Below are 14,300 nucleotides of genomic sequence, written 5' to 3' on the forward strand. Positions count from 1 at the left end.
ACCCCGCATCCCCATCTCCTACCCACCCCCATCCTGCCCCCTACTGACCCCCAAATCCTCTATCCTGCCTCCTAATGACCCCCTCCTGATTCCCCCTGCTGCCTGACCCCCTTCTGCCTCCCATTGACCCCGATTCCCGCCGTCTACTGTCCCTTCTGCTCCCCCACTCGCCTCCTACTGACCCCATTCCCCCCGCCTCCTACTGTCTCCCTCCTGCTCCCCACCTCCTACTGCCCCCTTTTCCCCCCTTACTGACCCCAATTCCCCCCGCCTCCTACTGTCTCCCTCCTGCTCCCCGCCTCCTACTGCCCCCTATTCCCCCCTTACTGACCCCAATTCCCCCCGCCTCCTACTGTCTCCCTCCTGCTCCCCGCCTCCTACTGCCCCCTATTCCCCCCTTACTGACCCCATTCCCCCGCCTCCTACTGTCTCCCTCCTGCTCCCCGCCTCCTACTGCCCCATTTTCCCCCCTTACTGACCCCATTCCCCCCGCCTCCTACTGTCTCCCTCCTGCTCCCCGCCTCCTACTGCCCCCTTTTCCCCCCTTACTGACCCCAATTCCCCCCGCCTCCTACTGTCTCCCTCCTGCTCCCCGCCTCCTACTGCCCCCTATTCCCCCCTTACTGACCCCAATTCCCCCGCCTCCTACTGTCTCCCTCCTGCTCCCCGCCTCCTACTGCCCCCTATTCCCCCCTTACTGACCCCATTCCCCCGCCTCCTACTGTCTCCCTCCTGATTCCCCGCCTCCTACTGCCCCCTATTCCCCCCTTACTGACCCCAATTCCCCCCGCCTCCTACTGTCTCCCTCCTGCTCCCCGCCTCCTACTGCCCCCTATTCCCCCCTTACTGACCCCAATTCCCCCCGCCTCCTACTGTCTCCCTCCTGCTCCCCGCCTCCTCCTGCCCCCTTTTCCCCCCTTACTGACCCCAATTCCCCCCGCCTCCTACTGTCTCCCTCCTGCTCCCCGCCTCCTACTGCCCCGTTTTCCCCCCTTACTGACCCCATTTCCCCCGCCTCCTACTGTCTCCCTCCTGCTCCCCGCCTCCTACTGCCCCCTTTTCCCCCCTTACTGACCCCAATTCCCCCCGCCTCCTACTGTCTCCCTCCTGATTCCCCGCCTCCTACTGCCCCCTATTCCCCCCTTACTGACCCCAATTCCCCCCGCCTCCTACTGTCTCCCTCCTGCTCCCCGCCTCCTACTGCCCCTATTCCCCCCTTACTGACCCCAATTCCCCCCGCCTCCTACTGTCTCCCTCCTGCTCCCCGCCTCCTACTGCCCCTATTCCCCCCTTACTGACCCCATTCCCCCGCCTCCTACTGTCTCCCTCCTGCTCCCGCCTCCTACTGCCCCATTTTCCCCCCTTACTGACCCCATTCCCCCCGCCTCCTACTGTCTCCCTCCTGCTCCCCGCCTCCTACTGCCCCCTTTTCCCCCCTTACTGACCCCAATTCCCCCCGCCTCCTACTGTCTCCCTCCTGCTCCCCGCCTCCTACTGACCCCATTCCCCCCTTACTGACCCCAATTCCCCCGCCTCCTACTGTCTCCCTCCTGCTCCCCGCCTCCTACTGCCCCCTATTCCCCCCTTACTGACCCCATTCCCCCGCCTCCTACTGTCTCCCTCCTGATTCCCCGCCTCCTACTGCCCCCCTATTCCCCCCTTACTGACCCCAATTCCCCCCGCCTCCTACTGTCTCCCTCCTGCTCCCCGCCTCCTACTGCCCCCTATTCCCCCCTTACTGACCCCAATTCCCCCCGCCTCCTACTGTCTCCCTCCTGCTCCCCGCCTCCTACTGCCCCCTTTTCCCCCCTTACTGACCCCCAATTCCCCCCGCCTCCTACTGTCTCCCTCCTGCTCCCCGCCTCCTACTGCCCCCTATTCCCCCCTTACTGACCCCAATTCCCCCCGCCTCCTACTGTCTCCCTCCTGCTCCCCGCCTCCTACTGCCCCCTATTCCCCCCTTACTGACCCCATTCCCCCGCCTCCTACTGTCTCCCTCCTGATTCCCCGCCTCCTACTGCCCCCTATTCCCCCCTTACTGACCCCAATTCCCCCCGCCTCCTACTGTCTCCCTCCTGCTCCCCGCCTCCTACTGCCCCCTATTCCCCCCTTACTGACCCCATTCCCCCGCCTCCTACTGTCTCCCTCCTGCTCCCCGCCTCCTACTGCCCCATTTTCCCCCCTTACTGACCCCATTCCCCCCGCCTCCTACTGTCTCCCTCCTGCTCCCCGCCTCCTACTGCCCCCTATTCCCCCCTTACTGACCCAATTCCCCCCGCCTCCTACTGTCTCCCTCCTGCTCCCCGCCTCCTACTGCCCCCTATTCCCCCCTTACTGACCCCATTCCCCCGCCTCCTACTGTCTCCCTCCTGATTCCCCGCCTCCTACTGCCCCCTATTCCCCCCTTACTGACCCCAATTCCCCCCGCCTCCTACTGTCTCCCTCCTGCTCCCCGCCTCCTACTGCCCCCTATTCCCCCCTTACTGACCCCATTCCCCCGCCTCCTACTGTCTCCCTCCTGCTCCCCGCCTCCTACTGCCCCATTTTCCCCCCTTACTGACCCCATTCCCCCCGCCTCCTACTGTCTCCCTCCTGCTCCCCGCCTCCTACTGCCCCCTATTCCCCCCTTACTGACCCCAATTCCCCCCGCCTCCTACTGTCTCCCTCCTGCTCCCCGCCTCCTACTGCCCCCTATTCCCCCCTTACTGACCCCAATTCCCCCCGCCTCCTACTGTCTCCCTCCTGATTCCCCGCCTCCTACTGCCCCCTATTCCCCCCTTACTGACCCCAATTCCCCCCGCCTCCTACTGTCTCCCTCCTGCTCCCCGCCTCCTACTGCCCCCTATTCCCCCCTTACTGACCCCATTCCCCCGCCTCCTACTGTCTCCCTCCTGATTCCCCCACCCCACCGCCTACTGACCCCCTGCTCCCCACGCCCTGTCCCCTCATTCTGAGCCCCGGCAAACCGCTCCGACCCTCCCCGGGCCCGGGGACCCTCCCCCCCGCCGCCTTTGTGCGCACTGCCGCGCGGGCCCGGGCGAGCAGTGGCGAGACCCTCGCCCGGCCCGGCGCGGCCCCGCCTCCGGCTCCGGGCTCCGGCTCTGTGCAGGGCGGGCCCGCCCGTCGGGCCGGGTTGGCTGGCAGGGGAGGGGGCCGCGCGGCCGGGCTGAGGGCGTGGCGGGGGTATAAGTACCGCCGCCAGCAGCCGCCGTCGGTCTCCTTCGCCTCTCTCGCTCGAGCAAGAGTCTGCGGGACCCAGCGGCCCCTGGACGTACAAAGCGCCGGCCGCCGCCATGAGCACGACCGCAAGCAGCAAGAGCTCGTACCGCAGGATGTTCGGGGCCGGCAGCCGCCCCAGCACCTCGGGGAGCCGCTACATCACCTCCGCCAGCCGCTACTCGCTGGGCAGCGCCATCCGCCCCGGCAGCAGCCGCCTGGTCTCCTCCTCGCCCGGCGGCGTCTACGCCACCAAGGCCTCGGCCCTGCGGCTGCGGAGCAGCCTGCCCCCCACGCGGCTCATCCACGACACCGTGGACTTCTCGCTGGCCGATGCCATCAACACGGAGTTCAAGGCCAACCGCACCAACGAGAAGGTGGAGCTGCAGGAGCTGAACGACCGCTTCGCCAACTACATCGACACGGTGCGCTTCCTGGAGCAGCAGAACAAGATCCTGCTGGCCGAGCTGGAGCAGCTCAAGGGCAAGGGCACCTCCCGCCTGGGGGACCTCTATGAGGAGGAGATGCGGGCGCTCCGCCGGCAGGTGGACCAGCTCACCAACGACAAAGCCAGGGTGGAGGTGGAGAGGGACAACCTGGCCGACGACATCCTGCGGCTCAGGGAGAAGTGAGTGCCCGGGGGGGGGGGGGGAGGATGGGGGGGGCGCCCTGGCGTCTCCCCAAGGGCAAAGGGGGGAGCGAAGGGAACCATCTACATCCCCGAAGTGCGAGACGCTCCTCCAGCGCCTGAACACCGCTTAAAGTTGTGCTGGTGTCAGCCCCCTACTAGTTGGCCGTGGAAACTGAGCTTCAGCAGCGGGGAGGTGGAGGGAGCGCAAAACGGATCCCGTCCCCATGGATAACTAACCGGTGTGCACCCATAAGCTAACTTGCCTGGAGCCGAAACAAGGCTGATGTGTATATTAAAGGCTTTTCTCCTCCAAATTAAAGTTTGAAGGCGCAGGCTTTTGTAGAAAACAACCCTGGGCGGCTACCATCTTGTAGGAGCATCTCCTACTTGGCTCTCTAATTTATATATATATAATTTTTTTTTTTTTTAGTGTAGTGAAAAGACCAAGTAAAAAATTAGCTTTGCTACACTCATCTGATTTCTCAGGATTTACTGTGGTAGTGTGGATCTGATCTTGAGGTTTTTAGTACGTTTTGAGAACTTTAGCTTGGCAAATTAATCCACTTCTTAAATATTGCAGCCTAACAGAATCTGAATTTAGCAAAAGATTATTTAAAACCAACCCAATCTAGGTCAGCCTCTTGTTGCTCATTAGCTGAATAAGCAGTAACGGTTTTTTGGCACTGCTTGTGAGGCTATCTGTGGATTTCAGACTGCTGTAACAGCAGAGCCTCAAAGCCCAGTCATGCAAACTTAATAAAGAGGGCACAGACCAGAAAAATGTCGGAATGAGATTTTTTTTTTTTTTTTTTTTTGTCAGAGGCCCATTTCCCCCTCTGACTGGGATGTTGACTGGGTGTGGCTACCAGCTAGATTTGAACAGACACTAGTGCTGATTTTTTTTTCCCTAGTTCATTATTTGTTTGTTCAATATGCTACTATTTTCAGGTTGCAAGAAGAGATGATTCAGCGAGAAGAAGCTGAAAACACCCTGCAATCTTTCAGACAGGTTTGTAATCATCTCTGCATATTAAAATAAGGAGCACACTGAATGTAAAGCCAAATGTGTAAAGTTGGCATAATGTACAAGTCGGATGTAGAGCCACCTAGTGGTAAAAAGCAACTTGTAAAGGTACAAGACTTCTCTCAGTACCTTCAGGAAGTTACTCTATTCAAGGGCATTGCCATTCCTTTAGTCTAGACACTGATAAAATTGAAAACAGTTAAGTTTTTTTTAAAGTATTATCTGGAGATTCAGATCTGCTATGTTTTTAGTAGAAACTTTTGAATGTATTTGCAATGAGTAAATTGAAACAAATGTTGTCTTGCATGACTAGGTGCAATGTCTAACACATCAGAAGTGAAACCTTTAAGCAGAGAATGGATAAAGTGTAGAAATAAGACTCTAGATTTTTGTGGGGGACTTTTTTTAACAAGAATCCACCAGTTCTCATGTAGTAACTTCTTTAGGGATGATGTAGTCTTAAGTGGGGAGGGGAACAGCTATTTTGCTTTATCTAAGACTAGCCTATTCTACAAAAGCACTCCAATGTGGAATCACTTTCTGATCCAATAAGGGTGAAAGGGAGCCATCTGTTTGCTTGGCTGAAGGGTATTAATGGTTTCTATGGGATTCACTATGGAATGCAGATACAGGCATTATGGCAAGCATGGTGGCTGCAGATTGAAATAATAGAACTCTTTGTATTGAAGAGTGGCTTGCTGTAGGCTGCATTCTTACTGAATGTGTAATGATGTAAGCATATTTTAGAGAAATGTTTTATAACAAGTTATTTTAGATATGGCCCAGTCTTAAAATTCCTAGTACAGGACTCCATTATGGGAATTGACCAACTTAGCTATGCTGCCCTGAAATTCTTGCAAAAAAAGAACTGCCCTAACATGTGAGAATTTTCCTGTTAGGGCTGTCTACTGATAGGTCAGACAACTTCTTTCTGGCTGCCTTCAGGTTTTAGGGGAGGGTCTGACCAGGGATTCTAGTTATCTGTGATAAACCCACAATTCTCTGACTTTAAAAAAACAAACAAAACAAAACCCATTTTTTCTGTGATTAGGGAATTAAAGTTTAGTAACTCTCTCGTATGTATGTATGTTTTTTACTGATACCATTTTTAAGCAAGTTTGAAGCCTACCAGTGCCATTGATATTATTAAAATTAATAGAATTAAAATTTGTATTTCTTATGCCAAATTCTTCTGTTTTATACAGTAGAACCCCATTTATCTGAGCCTCCATTATCCAGCTCTCTGTATTAACTGAACCACCAGCCACCTGTGGCTCATTGCCCAAGCTCCTTCATCTTAAACTGCGGGGTCGAAAGCTCTTTGCCAGTTCTCCTGATCAGAATTTGTTGTTTCTGATCTGGCCCCAGTCACAATTAGATCGGATAAATGGAGTTTCACTGTCTTTTTTTTTTTTTTTTTTTTTTTTTTTTTTCCCCCCCCCCACAAAATGTAAACTAAATATTCTCTGTAAAAACACAAATTGTTTTTCCATGGCAAACGGATTTCTAGGATCCCTGGTCATGATCTCAAAAGTTAACAGCAATCAAGTCATAAGATTGTGTATACTGGATTTTTCTTGAAAAGAAATTCTCAAAGAATAAATGAGGAACATTGAGTCATCTAAACTGTAATGTGAGTTGCAAGCTGTCTAGATAACTTTCTTTTTAGTAAGAAACTAGGTTTCAGTTAACATACAAGTTTTGAGCTCTTCAGAGCATTTTACAGTGTTGGACTGCAACTTGGAAGACCTGGGTTCTATCCCAGCTCTGTTAGTAGCCTGCTGGTAATGTTGGACAACTCGCATCATCCATATGTGCCTCTGTTTCCCCATTTTATAGATGGGGGAGGAAAGTGTAAAGTGCTTTGAGATCTACTGATCCCTACATTAAAAGCAATTAGAGGTGTTCTTGCAACCTCAGCCTTTCTTTCCATTAGTTAGAAACCCAAAACTTCTAACTTGAGTTGGTTCTTTTTGATATTTTAAAGAACTTGCCTCTCAAAACTTTTTTCAAAAGAGATTATCACTGTGGAAAGGCATTACTAGAATTCCTTTTATCTCCAGCCAGCTCAGATGTCTTGGGTCACAAAGTTGCTTAGTCTGGTGTTCTAGAGTCCCTAGTGGATGTCTGTCTAAATGACGACCAGAAGTTTGCCAACCCAGCTGAATTGTGCAACAGTCCCAAGCCTTGCTCAAGACAAATAGCATGATCTCTTTATGTAAGAATGAAGCCATATTGAAAAATGGAGTTGCTTGCCTGAAATGTGGAAGATACCAGGCATCACCTTAATGAATTTCAATTTTTTTTCTATTTAAAGAATAGATTGTATGTTTCACAACATCAGGCTTGTCTTAACACACATGGCACTGGCTTGCCTAATAATGTAATTGACTTAAACTGGTATAAAGTCCTGCATAGGCACTCTTAAATGCACCTAACCTTGATCTAGTTCCACTGAGCTGAACTCAGCAAGGGAACTAGTTTGGCTTAATTTATTAAAGGTGTGCAAAGGATCTTGCACTTAGCTGTAAAAAGAAAAGGAGTACTTGTGGCACTTTAGAGACTAACAAATTTATTAAGCATAAGCTTTTGTGAGCTACAGCTCACTTCATCTGATGAAGTGAGCTGTAGCTCACGAAAGCTTATGCTCTAATAAATTAGTCTCTAAGGTGCCACAACTACTCCTTTTCTTTTTGCAAATACAGACTAACACAGCTGCTACTCTGAAACCTGGCACTTAGCTGTGTTTTTAAAGGGACACAGTTCACTTTCAAACTGATGTAACTGTCTAGACTGGGGGTGGCAGCAGCACTCTCAGCATGCACTTGCTCCTATTCCTTGGTGTCAAACGTTTTCAGCATAATCCATAGACTGGATTACACTTAGTTGCCATATATGCTAATAGCATAAATGATTGTATTCTAACAAACAGGTCACTCAGAAGTGATTTTTTTTGTGGCTCTAATATCTCAATCCTTGCTGTAACTAGATACCCAGTACCACCATCAATAAAGAAAATGGGATACACGTACTGAACCTTTAAGAAGTAAGGTGCCAGTAATACTGGATGCATAGAATTCAGTAATAAATACTGGTCAGCAGAAATACAGGTACTAACCATAAATGTCACTGAAGACCTGTTAAGACTAACTCCCATTCAGTATGAGTGCCACTGTCTTGGGTCTGACTACAAATGACTTGTGCACTTTCAAGATCAAAACCACAGGAAGCTTTCAAGATGCATGCATTTGAAGAATAAAAAGACCAGTCAAGCATTGGCATGACAAATCTTTCCCTTGGTAAATGGATTGCAAAAGTTTGACATGCAAAACTAAATGTATAGCTTGCTCTGGACTTTCCTTCTTGAGAAGGAACAGCCTGCATCTTCCTACCAGAGCACAGAAGTGTCATGCTATTTCAACCTTTAAGTATAATTTCAGAGAACTGTAGGATACTTTTTTGTGGCACTTAAAATTCCACATCAGAACAGCAAAATAACACTTACGTGGTAAGCTGTTCTTGAAGTAAGCAAATAAGTTCACTTGCATTACATAGTTCAGCAGGTAACTGCTTCAGAATGAAAAGCTATTTGATGCATCTGCAATCCATCATTTGGTAAAGCTTCAATGAGTTGCTTGCTTTTGGGGCACAACCAGGTAGTGCATCAGTACAATGAATGAGTTACTGCAATGTATACCCAGCTAGTCTGGTACTAGGGAATATGTCTAATGAGCCCATGGCAAGACTGACCTCTTGGCTTAAATTCAGAGATGCATCTAAAAAAACAAGCATATCCAGTCCTCTAAAATTGTTTTGTCCATCATGGAGTGTTTAAACTAAAAAAACAAGTCCTAGTAAATATTCAGATCTATGCATGATCTAATTGCATATCTGGCTCCAACACACTACTTTGAAAACTTAGCCCTGATGCTAGGACTATGGAGCTTCTTAAACTCACTCTACATGGCCTTCCAAACTGGAGGAAAGACTGATTACAAGTTGTGATTAAATTAATTTTAATGAACTGAATGAAGTTTAACTATTACCTACATGTGCTTCCATTACATGAGCACAATGCAAGTTGGAACTCCTCCAACTAAAGCTTATCAAGTTAGTCCCTGTACTGTAGGCTGTTAAACTCTAATGAACCTGTTAGGTCAATTTGAAGTTTATGGCAAGTCTTGAACTACAAGCATATCAGGTACCACCGGTTAAAATGGGGGGGGGGGGTACTAACCACTACTTCTGGTGATGGCACATCTGGCATACAATTTAAGATTGAATATGTAAACAATCCTCTTAAATTCCACGAACCCTTGACAATCTACACAAGGTAGATGACTAGATTTGTATAACAATCTTCTCCCAGAATGGGTTGACCTTAAAAGCTCTTTAGATCAGGCACAATTAAGCCATCAATGAATACTTCCCTTCTGAGATAAAGCATGGTGCCAAGCTGAGCACTATTAGTGCTATCTAGTCATGTAATGAGGACAGTAAGCAGTAACTTCAAGTAGAAGGCGGGGAGGTGTTCTGATGGATAAAATATACCAATCCTTTTTCTTAAGGATAGGATTAATGTTGCCAGAGAATTTGGCAAGAAATTCCCTAACTTTCTGTTATCCTGACTTCTTCTCTTCTGATGAAGAATGCATAACATACTTCAGAAAAATCCAAATGCTTTTGAGTTGGACTGAAACATGCTGCTTGATTTGATGTTTATATACAAAATACACACCCCTACAGTTGACATGCAACTCTATGCATGCAAGTACCCAATTTGCAAATAGATTTCCAATTATTTCTGGCTACAGGCTTTCAGGTAGGTCACTCTGTGCTGCTTGACTTTGGATCATAAAAGCAAACTTACTTGTTACGCTGATTTTTTTTTTTTTTTTTCTTCTTCCCCCTCCTACTATTAGTATAGTGACCTTGCTAAATGATCTTTCCCTTTTAATTAGGATGTTGACAATGCCTCTCTGGCACGTCTTGATCTTGAGCGTAAAGTTGAGTCCTTGCAAGAAGAGATTGTCTTCTTGAAGAAGCTTCATGATGAGGTAAAATGCATCTTCTTTAGAATATTAATCTGTACCTTCTACCATAGAACAATACTTGACTGTCCACCCTTTTTTCTTAAGGAAATCCGGGAACTGCAGGCCCAGATTCAGGAACAACACATCCAAATTGATGTGGACGTTGCTAAACCAGATCTCACTGCTGCCCTGCGTGATGTCCGTCAGCAGTATGAAAGTGTTGCTGCTAAGAATCTTCAGGAAGCTGAAGAATGGTACAAGTCCAAGGTAAGTGAATGGCTCTTGTGTGGCAATAAGGATATTTGGCTTAACTTTACCTTTTAGATATCCAGGATAGCTTTGCCATAATGCATAACTACTTGCATCCAGGAGGCAAGGCTTTATCTAACTTTCCCAAATCAGGAAAACTGATGCAGCCTGTCACAAATCTACAGTACAGTAGGCCCTGATCCACAATACTGTGTCAAGAACCTAGATACTACAGGAAGCTAAACTACTGTTTTGTCATCTTTCCTATTTACATAGTTAGAAGCATCCCATGCACTAGGGGTGGCTTGTGTACTGATGAGCTGGTAGAGGAAGGAATGGATAGGTGAAAATATAGCAAACATTTTAGCTAAAGAATAATGAATGCTAACTTTTTAGAAAATGTATACATTTCACTTTTAACCATCAAATTAGAGAATGAAGAGCTGTAACAGCATGGCACTAGTTTAGAGCCTCTGTTTTAAAGTATTAAGATCTTTGTATGTGCAGTTTCTTAATTGCCTCAAAATCCTCTTACTCCTGTGTTCCAGATAATGGTATGACAAATTTTTGTCATACCATTATACTAACTGTAAATCTGGGGGTTTTTCAACAGTTTGCAGACCTCTCTGAAGCTGCTACTAGGAACAATGATGCCCTACGTCAGGCCAAACAGGAAGCTAATGAGTACCGCAGACAAATACAGTCCCTCACCTGTGAAGTTGATGCACTTAAAGGAACTGTAAGTGAAACATAGCACTACAGCTGTTACTACTTGTACTGATATCTTGTCATATTACAATAACTAAATGCTAAGATGGAGGTGACCTATCAAACAAGATTGCAGACTCATGTAAATATGATGTGCTTCTAAAATAGAAGCTAAAGGGCCCTTTTGATTAACTTGCATCTTTCAGCTGTGTACTGGCTGGCTATTTATGGAATGAAAACTTGGGGTGACTGGTCAGTTTGACACCTTATTTTTAAAGCTGAAGTATTGAGCTGTCAGTTTACAAGCTGAGTAACTGAAAGATTAATCCACTGTTAACTAATCTTACACTTTGCACCATGTTTACTCCTTATATTTCCCTTTGGAAAAACAAAAGGCTTCAGATCTAATTTTAATATTTGTATATCGGTACCTCTGTGAAGCAAGCTTTAAAGAATGGACATGTTTTTTCCTTGTATAACTAAGCAAATCTTTAAGCTGGTCAAATTCCACTTAATGCAGAAACTTCAATAACTAGGCACACTGTCAATGCTTCAAATCTAGGTCTCTTTGAAAATAAACCACTGACCTGATTAGTACTACGTGAAACTTGCTGGTGAGGTTTCTCAGGGGCTGCTCTTGGATTGTGAGACAAGGAACAATGGGGACAATACCACCAATTTCCACTCCAAATGCAGGGTGCACTGTGACCTTGCCTCTTCTGATATGTAAATGTTGCAGTTGGTTTGTAGTTAGACTACATTGCTCCCATAATTCTCCCATGAGAGGATGAAAGCTAACACATGGCAGATGTTAGTCATATCCCCTTTTTTGAGCACCTTCCACTGGTGAATTAGTGGTGAGGGTATTAAACTTCTATTATAGAAGAGAATATATGGGGTTAAACAACCAACAGGTGAAGGCTGACCGCTACTAAACTGCAGCCAACACTTGACTTGAAAAATTCTCTTGTAGAATGAGTCCCTGGAGCGCCAGATGCGTGAAATGGAGGACAACTTTGCTGTTGAAGCTGCTAACTACCAAGACACTATTACCCGTCTGCAGGAAGAAATTCAAAACATGAAGGAAGAAATGGCTCGCCATCTTCATGAGTACCAAGAACTGCTGAATGTCAAGATGGCTCTCGATATTGAGATTGCTACCTATAGAAAACTGTTGGAGGGAGAGGAGAGCAGGTAGACAAAATTAATGCAAATATGACCAGCAACTCTGAAGAGTAGCTGCTAAAGAATTGCCAAATTCCAGAGACTAGCTTCACTAAACATAGATTCTCTTTTGCAGAATTACCATGCCTATTCCAACTTTTGCTTCCCTGAACCTGCGGGGTAAGTAGTATCTAACATCTCATGAATAGTGTAGGAAACTTCTTTGACAACTTGTATCCTTTTGCTGTGGTAAACTAATACTCTACAGACCACTTCCTTTTAGCCTGCTGTAATTGATTCAGGTTTTTATATCAGAACCCAGATGTTGGTTTTTTAACTCCAAAGACCACTAGTTCAAATGTTGGTATTTTAACTACTTTTTTAAGTTCAAAAAGCGATTCCTTGTAATTTCATAACTCCACAACCAGTATTTCGGGGCTAGTGAACTTGGATACCCAACTAAAGACCATTTAAAAGGGTTTTTTTTCTGAATGCAGGAACTTAATGCTCCCTGAAAATCAGGCCCTTTTGAGGTTCCAAAAGGAGCACCTGAAAATCAACACCCAGGATCATTAGCCACTTCCAGAACTCTGGCTACAACCAACTCTTTAATTGAGACATCTTGCTTTGATGTAGCCAAGTTACTTGTCATAACCTCGGACTGGAGCCCCTTGTATAGAGTAGTTGCTGTAAATGATCTGGATAGAGACCTCCTAAACAGTGTTTGAAATATTTGACAATGGGTGATCAGATTTAAGATATGACTAAAATTACAAAACATCTAGCAATTTTAAGATCTTTTGTTGATGCTTGGCACTTGTCTGCTATGAAGTGCATCAGTCTTTCCTGTAAAGTATCTGTCCATTCTATCATGTATGTGCAACAGCAAATGAGTAACTTAAACTACATCACTAAAGAATCATAACTGACCAATAATTTTACATCTGCAGAAACCAACATTGATTCTCACCCTATGGTTGACACCCACTCAAAGAGGACACTCTTAATTAAAACTGTTGAAACCAGAAATGGAGAGGTTGGTGCCCATATCAGTTTCTTTTAGTGGAGGAGGAAGTAAAACAAATAACAAATAGACAGAATGGTACTAGATAACTGCTAGTTGTGGTGTACAGTGTTTACTTTTTAGTAAACAGTGCATGCTTTAAGTGTTACCCAAGCTACAGAAGTGCTAACTCAGTATAGTAATATGCACTTGGACTGAATATTGTACAGATCAGAATGTGCTAACTGCAACCTTCAACAAACTAGGGACCTCTAGTCATAACCATGCTGCAAAGACACGTCTATCCTAGTAGCTGCTACTACTGTTTCTAGATTTTTAGACCTAGAGAGATGGGTTAGCTGGTTCTGAAATATCATCATTCCTAAAAGCAATTTAGTTCTACAATATGGCAGGCAAATAAGGTGCTTGTAAACAAAGTATATCTGAATTCCCCATGCCTTTTTTGCTCACTCTTTCAACTTGGAATTTAATTGACCAATAGCTGACTCTTCTGCAAGTGAGTGGCTATCTTCCACTATGCCATAGTGGGAGTTTATTAGCTGTTAATAGTATACCAGAATAAATCTAGAAAACTAGTTTTACAATCATGTCTTGAGTATTGAAATTGCTCAGAATTAATGCAAGCCGCCTTATTCTTCAACAGGTTATCAATGAAACTTCCCAGCATCATGATGATCTGGAGTGAAAACCCTAGAGAAACTGCACACTTCTCACTTGTGCAGTGAAAAGATTCTTACCAGCAAAATTTAAAGTCCCTATCTTAAAGGAAGAAACAGCTTAAGTGCCTTTCTGCAGTTTTTCCAAAAGCGCAAGGTTATTATGCTAGAGACTAGGTATTAGATCTTGCAAACTGACTCTCCCTGAAGGTTTAGAGTTGATAATGGAGTCTAGTTTACAGATAGCAATATCTTGTGCTGCAATACTGTTTAAGTTTCTGAATTCAATAACTGCTTTTTCCAGCACAGTATGAACAATTTCACTGCTTCAATAAATATTTGGAAAATGGCTTTCTAATGTGGTTTTTAATTTTGTTAAACTTCAATCATTCTTCCCCAAAAAGCATTGGCATAGCAACTTTGGTGCTGAAAGTAACCTGCACAACTCCATTAATGACAGTTGCATGGAACTTCCTTAGAATCAGCAAAAACACTTGGAAGAAACTTAAGTTTGTACTCGCTTCCTTTTAACTTTGGCTTGCTTCAAATTATTATACACAGGGGCATTGGACCACTCGCATCTGACAGTTTGTGT

At 46.2% G+C, this 14,300-nt stretch overlaps 1 protein-coding gene across 1 annotated transcript; it reads left to right on the forward strand.

Moving 5' to 3' along the window:
- Positions 1–3,167: 3,167 nt before the first annotated feature.
- On the forward strand, positions 3,168–14,056 carry VIM (vimentin). The gene is made up of 9 exons (XM_038390281.2): positions 3,168–3,844; positions 4,796–4,856; positions 9,833–9,928; positions 10,010–10,171; positions 10,767–10,892; positions 11,835–12,055; positions 12,162–12,205; positions 12,976–13,061; positions 13,693–14,056. The coding sequence occupies exons 1-9, from the start codon at positions 3,294–3,296 to the stop codon at positions 13,732–13,734; spliced, it is 1,389 nt and encodes a 462-aa protein (XP_038246209.1). The 5' UTR covers positions 3,168–3,293; the 3' UTR covers positions 13,735–14,056.
- Positions 14,057–14,300: the final 244 nt, after the last annotated feature.

This window comes from Dermochelys coriacea, chromosome 2 (genome assembly GCF_009764565.3).
Source record: "Dermochelys coriacea isolate rDerCor1 chromosome 2, rDerCor1.pri.v4, whole genome shotgun sequence".
In the NCBI taxonomy this organism is placed as follows: Eukaryota; Metazoa; Chordata; order Testudines; family Dermochelyidae; genus Dermochelys; species Dermochelys coriacea.

Coding starts and splice junctions, on each gene's coding strand:
- VIM (XM_038390281.2), top strand. CDS start 3,294: ATGAGCACGACCGCAAGCAGCAAGAGCTCGTACCGCAGGATGTTCGGG. Junction 9,929..10,009: donor TGAAGAAGCTTCATGATGAG/GTAAAATGCATC, acceptor TTTTTTCTTAAG/GAAATCCGGGAACTGCAGGC. Junction 13,062..13,692: donor TTGAAACCAGAAATGGAGAG/GTTGGTGCCCAT, acceptor ATTCTTCAACAG/GTTATCAATGAAACTTCCCA.